At 35.1% G+C, this 13818-nt stretch overlaps 1 protein-coding gene and 1 pseudogene across 3 annotated transcripts; both read left to right on the forward strand.

Annotated features, from left to right (window-relative positions):
* Positions 1-1213: 1213 nt before the first annotated feature.
* Positions 1214-5083, forward strand: LOC145821449 (uncharacterized; annotated as a pseudogene). Its single transcript, XR_014363342.1, has 2 exons — positions 1214-1274; positions 1464-5083. The product of XR_014363342.1 is annotated as an uncharacterized LOC145821449 (transcript).
* A 1771-nt stretch (positions 5084-6854) lies between these two features.
* LOC114297606 (RNA binding (RRM/RBD/RNP motifs) family protein) lies at positions 6855-11169 on the forward strand. 2 transcript variants are annotated; one of them, XM_028242064.2, is made up of 5 exons: positions 6855-7068; positions 10321-10389; positions 10482-10588; positions 10666-10783; positions 10923-11169. In XM_028242064.2, exons 1-4 carry the CDS (start codon positions 6933-6935, stop codon positions 10771-10773), a joined length of 420 nt encoding a protein of 139 aa, XP_028097865.1. In that variant the 5' UTR covers positions 6855-6932; the 3' UTR covers positions 10774-10783; positions 10923-11169. The 2 variants fall into 2 exon arrangements, with proteins under 2 accessions (XP_028097865.1, XP_028097866.1); XM_028242065.2 differs by lacking the exon at positions 10666-10783.
* Positions 11170-13818: the final 2649 nt, after the last annotated feature.

Below are 13818 nucleotides of genomic sequence, written 5' to 3' on the forward strand. Positions count from 1 at the left end.
ATTGTATTTGGTACAAGAGTTTAAGGGAGTGTTTTAGTATTTATTTATGTATTAGGAAATTCACAGTTTGAGTATCTAGTAGTTAGTATAAATATGTTTGTAAGCCTTGTGGCAAAGACATAGAAAGAAAGAAAAGAGTTTTTTTAAGAATATAATCAGAGTTTTCGCCATTTGCCTTGTGCGCAAGGTTGTTTATCTTTGCTTGTGAATTCGAGTTGTTACCATCCAAAGAACGATATCTTCCCCTTCGTCTACTAGAACAATATCTAGTCATTCATTCCATTACAATGTTGCGTCAAGTGGTATCAGAGCGATGTCCTCCCTTGTCTTAATGGCCAATGACGGTGAGACTTCACCAAAATCTAACAGTGATGCTGTGTGGGGTGCAAATGAGAGGCAACAACAATAGTTGGACCAGATTCTTGGTCTTCTCAATAGATTGAATCTCAACGCCAAGAGAGCAACAACAGAGGATCCTATTGCGCCTCGCGGCCAGCATGTTCGTGAACCAAGGGTAGGCAACAATCCTAGACGCTTAGGGGTTCCTTTTAGGCGTGTTGTAAACAACCCAGTTTATGATGGTGATTCAACAGATGGTGATCTTGAGCAGATCGCAATGCACGAGGAGCCCAGAGAAGGTGTTCGGTATAACAACAATAACTACCGTATGAGGATGGACCTCCCTTCCTTCAATGGGCAGTTAAACATTGAAGATTTTCTGAATTGGTTGAATGAAGTAGAATGGTTTTTCGATTACATGGATATCGAATAAGAGAAGAAGGTGAAACTTGTTGCGTACAAATTGAAAAGCGGTGCTTCTGCATGGTGGGAGCAATTGCAATTGTCTAGGATGCGACAAGGCAAGAGTAAGATTTGGGCTTGGAATCGAATGAAGCAATTGATGAGAGCACGTTTTCTTCCTCCAGATTATGATCAGGTTCTGTTCCATCAGTACCAACGATGTCAACAAGGTGCTATATCAGTCCATGAGTATTCTGCTGAGTTCCAGCGACTTTCCTCCCGTAACGACTTACCAGAAACAGAAGGACAATTGGTGGCGCGATTTGTGGATGGATTGCGTACAAATCTACAATATGTGGTTAACATGCAACCGGTTCATACGTTGCTGGATGCCATTCAATTGGCAACAAGGGTCGAATTGCAATTAGCCAGAAGAATGGGTTTTCGAAATTAGCCCTCTACCAAGACAGTCATGCCTTCACCAGTACAAAATCAGTCCGAGCTGGGTAAAGGAAAAACAGTCACTGAAGCAGGTCAGAGTCAAACTTCTCAGAATTAGAACAAGGCCCCATGGAAAGGTCAGACTCATACAAAGACGAGTACAAGTAGTTCAAGAACACAAAGTGACCCTTACGCTCCATCAGGAAGTGATAAGTGTTACCGTTGCGGAGAAGTTGGACACTATTCTAATCGTTGTCCCCAGTGACGTACTGCCAATGTAGTTGAGCATGAGAAAGAAGAAGGCAGACAAGAGGAGGAGAATTTCGAAGAAGAAGATCCAGCAGAATGGACCCATGAAGATGAGGGTGTATCGCTTGTTTTACAGCATTTGATGTACATACCATGGAAAGAGGATGTTCAGAGGCACAATATCTTTAAAACTCGTTGTACCGTCAACCAGCGAGTCTGTGATTTGATTATTGATGGAGGTAGCAGTGAAAATATCGTGTCAAGGACTATGGTTGATAAGTTGAATCTTCCAACAAAGAAACATCCGTCTCCTTATAGTATTGGCTGGATCACAGATGTCGATGAAACAAAAGTAACAGAACAATGTGTTATTCCTTTCTCTATTGGGCCAAATTATAGAGATGAGGTTTTGTGCGATGTGGTCGACATGAATGCTTGTCATATGCTGTTGAGTAGGTCGTGGCAGTTTGATTTGAACACTGTGCAAAGGGGAAAGGAGACTACTTACACCTTTTACAAGGATAAAGTAAAAGTTGTCTTGGCTCCTAAGAGGCGTGAAATTCGAGTAACAGCCTCCCCAACCAATGCAGAATCTTTCCTTATAATACCAGATTTTATAAAAGAAGTCAAGGAAACGCAGTTGGTTTATGCTTTAGTAGTCAAGAGTGAAGAACAAGAAAAAGTTGTCATTGCGATACCAGAGCGAGTTAAGCCATTAATTACCGAGTTTCAGGGACTTGCGCTAGACGAGCTGCCAGCGAGTTACCTCCTATGTGGAACATCCAGCATGAGATTGATTTTGTTCCCGGAGCAAGTTTTCCGAACTTGCCACATTACAGAATGAGTTCGAAAGAGTTTCAGATTTTGCAGGACCAGGTTAATGATTTGCTACAGAAAGGTCTAATCAGAGAGAGTATGAGTCCGTGTGCAGTGCCAGCCTTGCTAACTCTGAAGAAAGATGGAAGTTAGAGGATGTGCATTGACAGTACAGCCATCAACAAGATCACGGTAAAGTACAGATTTCCTATACCAAGGTTAGATGATATGCTGGATAAATTGAATGGTTCAAAAGTGTTTTCAAAGATCGTTTTGAAAAGTGGTTACCATCAGATTCGTATCCGCCTCGGTGATGAGTGGAAAACAGCATTCAAGACAAGAGAAGGGTTGTATGAGTGGCTTGTTATGCCATTTGGATTGTCTAACACGCCAAGTACATTCATGCGATTAATGAATCAAGTATTCCAGCCTCTTGGAAAGTTCGTAGATGTCTATTTCGATGATAGCCTTGTGTATAGTCATGATGAAGAAGAGCATATGCAACACTTGAGGAAAGTTTTCAATGTTTTGCATGAGAACAATTTATATGTGAATTTGAAGAAGTGCAGTTTTTTGACAGACAGCTTGATCTTCCTGGGCTATGTTGTGAGTGCTGAAGGGATCAAGGTTGATGAGGCTAAGGTTTCATGGTTTGGCAACTTTTTATAGACGTTTTGTGCGGAATTTCAGTACCATTGCTGCCCCATTCACAGATTGCATGAAGCATAAGCAATTTGTGTGGACTGATGCTGCAGAACAGAGCTTTGCGGTTTTGAAAGAGAGGTTGACCACAACACCGGTTTTAGCCATGCCGGACTTTGATAAGTTGTTTGAGGTTGATTGTGATGCTTCCGGTATTGGCATTGGAACTGTTCTTTCTCAAGAAGGCTGACCCATAGCCTTCTTCAGCGAGAAACTTAGTGATGCTCGACAGAAGTGGACGACGTATGAGCAAGAGCTGTATGCAGTAGTACGAAGTTTGTACCATTGGGAGCCATATCTGATTCAACGAAAATTTGTGTTAAACAGTGATCACCAAGCTCTCAAGTATCTTCAGAATGCTACCAAGCCAAACCGAATGCATGCCAGGTGGATTGCTTATATACAAAAGTTTACCTTTTCTCTTAAGCACAAATCTGGTCAATTAAATAAAGTAGCTGATGCGTTGAGTCGACGAGCTTCTTTACTTATCATTGCGAAAAATGAGATTTCTGATTTTGAATATTTGAAAGAGCTTTATGCTGATGATGAGGATTTTAAAGATGCATGGGCTCAGTGCAATTCAGGTTTTCAAGAATCTAGCAAATACCTGCTACTTGAGGGATTTTTATTCTTCGATGATCGTCTTTGTATTCCTCGTGGGTTTTTGCGAGAGCACATTATTCGAGAAACTCATGGTGGAGGTTTGGGAGGGCACTTGGGACGAGACAAGAACATCGCTATGGTCGAATCTCGATATTATTGGCCTCAGTTGAAAAGAGATGTGGAGAGGTATGTGAAGCGTTGTTACACATGTCAGACTGCGAAGGGTCAAGCACAAAATACTGGATTATATACGCTTCTTCCTATTCCAGAATTTCCTTGGGAGGATCTGTCCATGGATTTTGTTCTCGGTCTTCCGCGAAAACAGCGTGGTGCGGATTCTATTTTTGTTGTTGTTGATAGGTTTTCGAAGATGGCGCATTTTATTCCTTGCAGGAAAACACATGATGCCAACAATATTGCTCAACTATTCTTTCGCGAGGTAGTTCGTCTCCATGGTGTGCCAAAGTCTATAGTTTTCGATCGCGATAGCAAGTTTCTGAGTTATTTTTGGAAGTCTCTTTGGAAGCGGCTGGATACAACTTTGTAGTATAGTACTACTTGTCATCCCCAAACCGATGGTCAAACAGAGGTAGTGAATCGTACATTGGGAAATATTTTGCGGAGTTTGTGTCAAGAAAGTCCAAGGCAGTGAGATTTTGTTATTTCTCAAGCGGAGTTTGCTTATAACAATGTGCCAAACCGTTCGACTGGAAAGTCTCCGTTCGAGATTGTTTATGTTCGATTCCCGCTAATACCTTAGATTTGGTTCCTCTTCCCAAGCTTCCATGAATGAGTGTCATTGCTGATCATATGGTGGAAAATGTGGCCAACATTCATGCAGACGTTCAAAAGAAATTGAAAAAATCAGCTGCGAAGTATAAAGCCGTCGCAGATGTACATCGACGAGTGAAGACTTTTGAAGTTGGTGATATGGTAATGGTTCACTTGCACAAAGAAAGGTTTCCAGTGGGCACATACGGTAAGCTTAAACAGAAGAAGATTGGTCCTGTTCGCATTTTGAAGAAGATCAATGATAATGCTTATGTGGTGGATCTTTCAGAAGATTTAGCCATCTCCAAAACTTTCAATGTCCAAGACTTATTTGCGTATCATACGACTCCAGATATCCCAATTCCTCTAGTTAACTCGGGGACGAGTTCTTTCAAAGAAGGGGAGACTGATGCAGAACAGGTTCAAGTTCAAAGGAAAATTAATTAATGAATACATTGGATACACTTCATTCCTTGTATTAATGGATACATTGGATACATTTCATTCGTTGTATTCATGGATACATTGGATTGTATTCGTATCTTTCAATCTCTTCAAGGTCTAAAGATTAGGTTCTTTGTATTTGATACATTGTATTTGGTACAAGAGTTTAAGGGAGTGTTTTAGTATTTATTTTTGTATTAGGAAATTCACAGTTTGAGTATCTAGTAGTTAGTATAAATATGTTTGTAAGCCCTGTGGCAAAGACATAGAAAGAAAGAAAAGAGTTTTTTTAAGAATATAACCAGAGTTTTCCCCATTTACCTTGTGCGCAAGATTGTTTATCTTTGCTCGTGAATTCGAGTTGTTACTGTCCGAAGAATGATATCTTCCCCTTCGTCTACTAGAACGATATCTAGCCATTCGTTCTATTACAATGCTGCGTCAATCTCAATGTGATTATCATACTGTCAACTGAAGTTATATCAAAAGAAACTTTGCATCCAATTTAGTCAATTATTGGTTACAATGTGAATGCCAAGTTATGAGTAGGAATTTTTTTGATGATGATGATGATGATAGGTGTGTATTGGAATTACTCCATCCTTTTGCCCCATGTGGAAGTATACTAAGGCCTCGTTTGGGAACAGGCTAATTTAGTAACTTTTTGGCTATTTGGCTAAAAAGGTAGGTAAAAAAAACTTATATGTTTGGGATGACTTTTTGGCTAATTACGAAAAGATATGCAAAAAGTAGAGAGAAAAGAGAATCTTTGACTTTTTGGTATGGGTTGTTGGCTTTTTGACTAATTTAGTAACTTTTTGGCTAATTGGCTAAAATAACCTCTTGCCAAACGGGGCCTAAGTGGTCGTGTGGTGTTGATTTTTTTTGTGAGTTTTGACTTTTGTAGGACTTAAAAAAGTTAGTGTTCTAAAAAATATATTTTAAATTAAAAAATTACTTAAAAAATCAACCCCAAACTAGGCCTAAATAGCTCTACTTGTGTGTGTGATACAAGGGGTAGTGTTTGAGATGGTTAGGGAAATGCATAATGTTAGAGGTTCTCCAATGGTCCGGTGAAAGGCTTGTTATGGTCAAAAAGTAGTATGAAGTTTAATTCTGAGCTCTTTAATGATTAGCTAAACTTTATGCTGTATTTTAACATTGTTAAACTTTGTGTTAAATTTGACACAAGATTTAATTATTGCTAAAATTTAAAATGCCCTTTTGTTTTACATCTCTCATTGTGGGATCAACATATAGCATTTTTATTCAGAATTTTGTGAGAAAAATAAAATAAATAATATTTACATCATTGAGCAACATTGTTAAAAAATATAACATTTTGACACAACCTGTTGTTAAAACATAAGAGTAGCATGTTATTTAGTTATTGAATCACTAATTTGGAGATATGGTGGTACTACATGGATTAATTAGTGTATTAATTAGTGTACTGATATTAGTTATGACATTATTATTGACCCCACTCATTATATAAATTACAAATATCAAAATTATTTTAAATTATGTTATATCATTAATTGGTACATTAAATAATATACTAATTGGTGCATATAATATTATTCTTGGAAATATTCTTAGCAAGGTAAAGAGGGTGACCATTTAAGTGCAAAATACTTTGACAATCACATTCCAATGGATACCATCTAAAAACAAAATTTAAAAAATCAATGCATAAACATGGATGTTTTTAAGTTGGTTGTTGTTGGGTTTTTTTTTTTTTTTTTTTTTTTGAAATATTTTAAAAAAAAAATTATTTTCAAATACAATTCACTAAACAAATTTTCTTTAAAACAAAAAAAACCTTACCAAGCATGAATTGATAAATACTTTTTCTATTATAAAATTGTAATGGTGTGTTAGCAAAAATTATTTCACCAATTTCTCCCCCAACTCCAATTAATAAAAAATTCAATTACCATCTAATGAAAATAATGAATTGTTTGAATTTTTATTTTAAAAAAAACAAAATTCTATCGACTTTGATATAGTTTTCATCTAACTGCTGTAATTATAAAAGTTCAGATTTAAATAGAAAAATTAATTCCAATCTTAAAAAATAAATAAATTGAACAAAACAAAAACAAAATTCACATCTTATAGTAGTCAAACTTCCCCAACTCTGTAAGCTCTCTCTCTCTCTCATGGCGGCTCTGAGAAGAATCCCTAAGGTCATTTTGGGCCAAGTCTCACATTCGCAATCAAACCCTAGTTCTCTTCTACCTCCTCTCTCGCTCTTCATTTCTCGCAGAGGCATAGCTTCCAAGCTTTTCGTCGGAGGTAAATTCTCCCAATCTCCTTTTCGATTGAATCTTCTATTTATCTTGTTTCTGTAGCTACTGATTAATTTGTATGGTGATTTCCTCAACTTCATTGTGTACATGTTAATCTGGACTGACCAATTTGATTGGGTTGTGTAAAATTATGGTTATTAATGTTGATTTTTTTTTTTTTTCAGTAAAATATAGTGGATGAACTAGGTTTGATTAGACCTATTATGATTATTAATGTGAATTTATCCCCAAAACAGTGTGTTTTATCACTTACTGGATTATACCCATTTTCTTGAATCATGTACTAAAAATAAGAAAAAGAAAAAAAGAAACCAACTTTAATGGTTTTACCAGAATTTATTTCTTTTTAGGAAGATCAAAATAGTTATGGGATGTTCTACTTTGCTTTCTAGCTATTGTTTTCTTCTAAGAGCATCTCCAATGGTAGTAGGCATTTTACCTATCTAAATATTACTATAAAGTATACATTTTATTTTGCCTGTCAACGATTTCATGTTTTTACCCCAACCATGCTCTTTATTTTAGCTATTCATCCAAATACTATTAATTTTATAGAATGCCACGTCAGCAACAAAGATGGAGGGAAATAATCTTAATGATTAAATACATTTTGCTTAGCCTTGAAGGCTAGCTACATGTAGCTAGTGAATGTGAGCTGAGCCAAAATGCCTAAGCATATGCCTAGTGCATTGGAGTTGAAAAAAGTGAGCCACATTAGGCATTTTGACTAACAAGCATCATATACCTAGTGGGTTGGAGATGCTCTTATGTGTCAATTGTTGCTAGTTGAGGAATTAAACGACTTTCACGTGAAACAGTGGCGACAAATTGCAACAGCAATTTCCATAGAGTTGAGTTTTTTGTTTTTTGCAATATTTCCATTTGTTTGAGGGGAAAATGTTTTCTGCAGAAAATATTTTCTGGAAAGTTGACTTGCTTTCCTGTGTTTGGTTGGACCTGAAAATGTTTTCTTTTGTTTGGTTCACATGAAAAATAATTAATATTCCAATATTTTACCAATATTTTAACTCCACTCTAAATCTGTCACTTGCTTCGTGAAATTGTTTACCATAAAATGTGACAGCCTTCTCTTTCTTTTATGTTTCAATCATCAAAATGAACTCGTACTAATCATGAACCCAACATAGATATAAGCATAATAATCAAAATCAAAATCATGTCAAATAGTTAAATTAAAGATGCTTCTATATTCAAAATAATCGAATATAAGGCCATCAACCCATCCTCCTCCTCCCAATCTTGCATGTCTCTGCACACAATGTCCCACACACTCCAATTGTCATCTCTATGCTATGCACTGTTTTCCACGGCCGCCTCCTTATTCCTTGAACAACTTCTACTTTGGCTTAATTTTTCTACTTTTTAAACATTGAAGAGCCTAGAACCAGATTTGAATAACATTTCCTTACCCTTGAACTCCCCTAGATCAAATATTCATGATTCATCCAATTATACAAAACTAACACATTTAAAGCCAAAAACCAGCAAGATTACTATTCTTGGGGTCCTGTTTACAGTGCCCTGAACAGCTCCTAAACTCTTGGTTTCTTACTTCCTAAACCCCAAGAAACACTACAGTTTTATTTACGTTTAATCTCCAAAATCCAATTAAAGCAAACCTCTAAACCTACCCTTTTTTCTGCCATACATTGAAGTTGGGTCACTAGTACCAATGGGAGAGTGTTCCTAATGCAAAGAGAGAGAATAAAATCCCCCCAGTTAGGGGGTAAAGCCCTAAAGGTTCGAGAGAAAACCAAGGCATTTGGCCCAATTATTTTCTATAATTTTTAATCAAAAGCTAAGGACAACCCACCCAATGTTTTAAAAGGTGCACTTAGGCTCCAGGTGCAGCAGTGTGCTTTAAACGGCTTGAGGTGAGGCACATTTGGTAAGGCACACACTTTACTTCTCTTTTTTTTTTTTTGGATCAGCAAAGGTTAGTTGTTAGTTAGATTAGTTCCTGGGAGGAGTTGAACCCCCAACCTCTGCCTTGCAAGCACCTAAGTGCTGCCTCCATTCCACATGGGCATTGGATCCCATACTTGTTTTCAGTAAATGATAAAGAGTTAGATGCTTGCATATAAAATTCTACATCCTCTTTATTTGAAGGGATTTAGAGTTTTAGAAAAGAAAAAAAAAAGAGTAATAAGATTTGGACTCCATATATGGAAGCTTAATAACTTTGACTTGTAAAATTGCAAATAAATGTAATGAAGTCTATACATAAAAATGTCCAATACGTGAACTTGGCAAAAAAGATGATTATAGTACATATGAAACTTACCAAATTACTATTTTAATTAGCAGAAAATAGAAATTACCAAAATTTCGAAATCCATGTATAAAGTTGGCTTCATGATGAAATAAAGAAAACGATAAGACTTGGATTGAAACTTGGTACCAAGAGTTCCCAAAATGAAACCCAACTTCCGACAGTTTTATGTCTTCATTACTTTTTCGCTAAAACATTGTTTTCATACAAGATGTAAAGTAAGCCTACTTTTTTTTTAGCCCTTCTACCTACATTTTGGGGTTGTTTGGGATGTCCTAAATAAGTGCATTTTTTGACTTTTTATGAAATATGGGTTGGGTATGGGTTGGGTTTGAAATGATGTGATAGAGAGGTGATGTGACTTAATTAAGATGATGTGACTTAAAATCAATTTTCCCATTGTCATTTGCCCTGAATAAATTAGAAATAAAATCAAATATCTAATGCGTTATGTATGCATTGGTATGTAACAAAACCAAGAACCCTCCTCTTTGGTAGGCTGGCCTAATATGGGTTTCTTTGGTTCCATTTTTGCCTACTATTGGGTTGGAAAATGTTAGAATTTACCCAATCAGTGTGGTTTTGGGGGCTGGACATCAGCAACCACATCGGTCTGTGCTCCATGGGAAAGTTAACTTAACCGGGGGAAATAAGTTCATTGGCATCTTTTCAAGATGGCATAATTTTACTATTCTAATATTTTAATTGGACTCATTTGGAGTCGTTCATGTCATTTGTCTTCTTTGAAAGATCAACAATCTGATATATATATATATATATATATATCCTTGTGCAATTCATCGACATGTCTACCCTGTCTAAACCAAATCTTGTTTACGAATACTCAAAATGCATGTGCATCTTTTTGTTGTCTTTGGATACAATATAATTTCCTTTTTGGAACCTTCCTCATCACTTTTTAAATTTTATAATCACTGTGTGCAGGACTATCATTTTACACTACAGATAAGGGATTATTAGAAGCATTTTCCCAATATGGCCAAGTTATTGAAGGTTCGTTCCGGATAGTAAATCATGCAATAAGAGTAAACCGCCTTCTTAAGCTTGTGAAATATAATGAAGCCTGACATTGTTCCTTTTGACAGCTAAAATTGTAATGGATAGAGTATCAGACAGATCAAAAGGCTTTGGTTTTGTGACCTTCGCATTGCAAGATGAAGCTGAGAAAGCCAAAGAAGAAATGGATGGAAAGGTTTGTGAATTTATTTTTTTCTCCTTCATAGCTTTAGTCATTTAACCTGAGCAGTAATGGGTTTTGGTTGCTGGCAGACACTGAATGGACGCGTTGTTTTTGTGGACTATGCCAAGCCTCAAACAAATTTTGGTGGTGGGGTGCCAATAGCAAGAGGGCCTCCGGAGCCAACCACTGACCAATGATTGATTACTTGTAATGAGATTGATTTGACTCGTTTGATACTGGCAGCAGGAATCAAATACCGAATTCTGGGCCTTAAGAATTTGTTCTGTCAGTTACATTTTCATTCTGATTCTCACAAATGCTCAAAGCTGATTTTTGGTGATTTCAGATGCGAACTTATATCAGAAGCATCACCAGCACCAGAAGCAAGAGCCAATGCACTCTTACCTGAGAAACCTACGGTAACTATATTGAGCTGTTTGACATTTGGCTACTGCTCACATTTCTATATCCCGTTTTTGTTTTTTTGGTCATAATATTTATCTAAGAGAAATAAACTTTGAATTTACTGGATACAAGAATGTGCCTGTAAAGTTAAACTGAAATGTAAACTATGACTGAGACTGAGTTTGTCATCTTGAGGTCTACGTTTTTTTCTTTTCTTTTTTATTTTTATTTTATACTCTGGATGGAATCTAGTTTTTGTCAGTTTATTCTCTATTCTTCTGGTATTTGTTTGGTTGAAACCAAAAATACAGCATGGACAGGGAGGAGGTGTTTTGGAGGACAGCTACTACTGTCTAATGCCTATCGGGTTTTTATTGTCTTTTTTTTTTAAAAAAAAATATTTTTTAAACACAATAATCCTATGGTGATTAATCTGGGTATTATATATAATGTTTGATTCACAGGAATGAATCATTCGGTCGTACTCATTTAATAATCATTCCAGTGAAAGGTCAATTATTCTGGAGAACTAAAAACTACCTTAAATTAGAACTGAGTAATATGAATCTGTAAAATTCGTAATTTGATCTGGTAGATTTAGATTAGTTTTTTGAATTCGTGGTTTGGTTCCAGATTGAAAAATAAAAAATCTATAGCCCACAGATCGGTTTCGGATTGGAACCAATACAAACTGTATATAAATAGTTTATATTTATATTATACACCATCTCGGCATAGTATCTTTTTTTATTCCATATAAAATCTAAACACAAACTTAAACCCGTATAATATCTTTTAGGGGTGAGCAACGGACATATTGATCCGTCGAAACTGACTGAACTAAACTGATCTGCCGCATTTTGGACGGATGCGTGATGACGAACGAACGGTTGCGGATTGATTTTTTTCAATCCGCCTAGTTTTGGACGGATGGCGGATTTGAGATTCATTTGGTCGCAACCGAACTGCCAAACCGCGAACACCCTTAGTAATTTGTAAAACTTTTTATTTTCAATTTGTTTAGATATTCGGTTTGTTTTTTCAATTGAAAAAGAGTTTAAATATTCTGTTGAAAAAGAGTTTTCAACTTGAATATATTTTTTGATTTGAAAAAATAAATGTATTATTTATTTATATTTTTTAGTTTTTAAATCTAACTCTAAAAGTAATAAATAAAAAAGATGATATATGCTGGCTGGTTTTTGTTTTCAAAAATAGATACAGATGTAACAATACAGAGACATACAATCTCTACTACTGCTCTGTTCATGATTTTAGTGGTTTGAATTATTTTTATATTTTAAAAATCACATATTGTAATACTTTATATAGATGAAGCATGCAGTGATTATAATATGTGGATGAAGCATGCAGTAATTGTAATATTCTAAAGTTTCAAACTTTATTTGTTTGGATGAGACGTGCAATGATTGTAATACTTTTTTAAGTCATTGACTGTAATATTTTTTTTTTAAAGAAGTGCACAAGTTGAATTATATTGAAAATTTATAAAATTTTAAACCGTCAAATTGATTCGCATCCATCTGCCAATCCGCTCAATTCACGTCTGCCGGATTGGCGGACGGATGCGGATTGATTTTCTCCGATCTGTCAATCCGGCAAACGGATGACGGATTGGAGGTTCCGTGATCGCAACCGATTCGCACTCATCTTTTATTACTTTTGTTGGTTAGTTTTTAGTTTTAATTTGTAATGGTCTAAATATTTATGGTAAAATCAGTTTTTTTATGATTGTTTAAATTCTAGAACAGTATATCGCTATTATGAAAAGACATGTTGCTATTGTGGAATTAATATGATGCTATGTTTATGTTTTTATGAAATAAAAATGTTCTATAATTTTTTTTTTATAGTTATTTAATTATGTGAATCCGTGATTCTAAACTAATTTAATTTGTGTTTAAATAGATTTGTTTGGATTGGTTTTATGATTTAAACGGATTGGATTAATTTTAATTTTTCAAGAACTGTAAATAACAAACTGGTCTTAATTTTATTTCAATCCAGATCAATTCGGATCATACCGACTCTTACCTTAAATGTTGGGTAACGTGTCCGGTAATTATTTAGTTATTTCTGAGCATCATGTGGGGAATAACGTAGCAAACTAAATTATTAATTACAATCCACTTATTATGTGTTTATGTATTAATACTAGTTATGACTTTATTATTGACTTCACTTATTATACATATTATAATTTTTAAAAATATTTTAAATTATATCACATCATTAATCAGTACACTAATCAATATACTAATTAATACATATAACATTATTCGTTTCGGTTTTTTACTACACATATTTTTGTATTATCTAATAATTTCCCTGCGTCACCTATTGGTAATAGACATAGGGGGTGACATTTATTAAATTGGATGTGGGTTCCCTTTGGTTTTGTGCGTTATGTGCCTATTTTGGGCTCAATTTGTTTGATTTGAACTCATCAGTGTCGTTTAATTAGATTATTCATAAAAGAAAAAAAAAATTAGATTGTCAATTTTTTAAAGATAAATGTGAAAAAAAAATATGTGGCTATTGATATTCAATCAACTTAATTTTTTTCTTATAAATAATCTACTCAAAAGGTGTTAAAACTTGAACAGTTTAAATTAACAAATTCGGTCCAAAATAGCTCAACTGGAACCTGGAGGGAAGCTGAATCTTATGAAATTAATGTATTGGTAATTAGATAATATTCAACTTAAATACTCAAACTTACTTAAAAAAAAAAAAAAAAAACAAAACCCTGAGATCCTAAAAAATATTTATTTTAAATTTGTCCAAAATGAAGACAAAAATTTGAATGCAGCCGC

This window comes from Camellia sinensis, chromosome 3 (assembly GCF_055761805.1).
Source record: "Camellia sinensis isolate YWXY chromosome 3, ASM5576180v1, whole genome shotgun sequence".
In the NCBI taxonomy this organism is placed as follows: domain Eukaryota; kingdom Viridiplantae; phylum Streptophyta; class Magnoliopsida; order Ericales; family Theaceae; genus Camellia; species Camellia sinensis.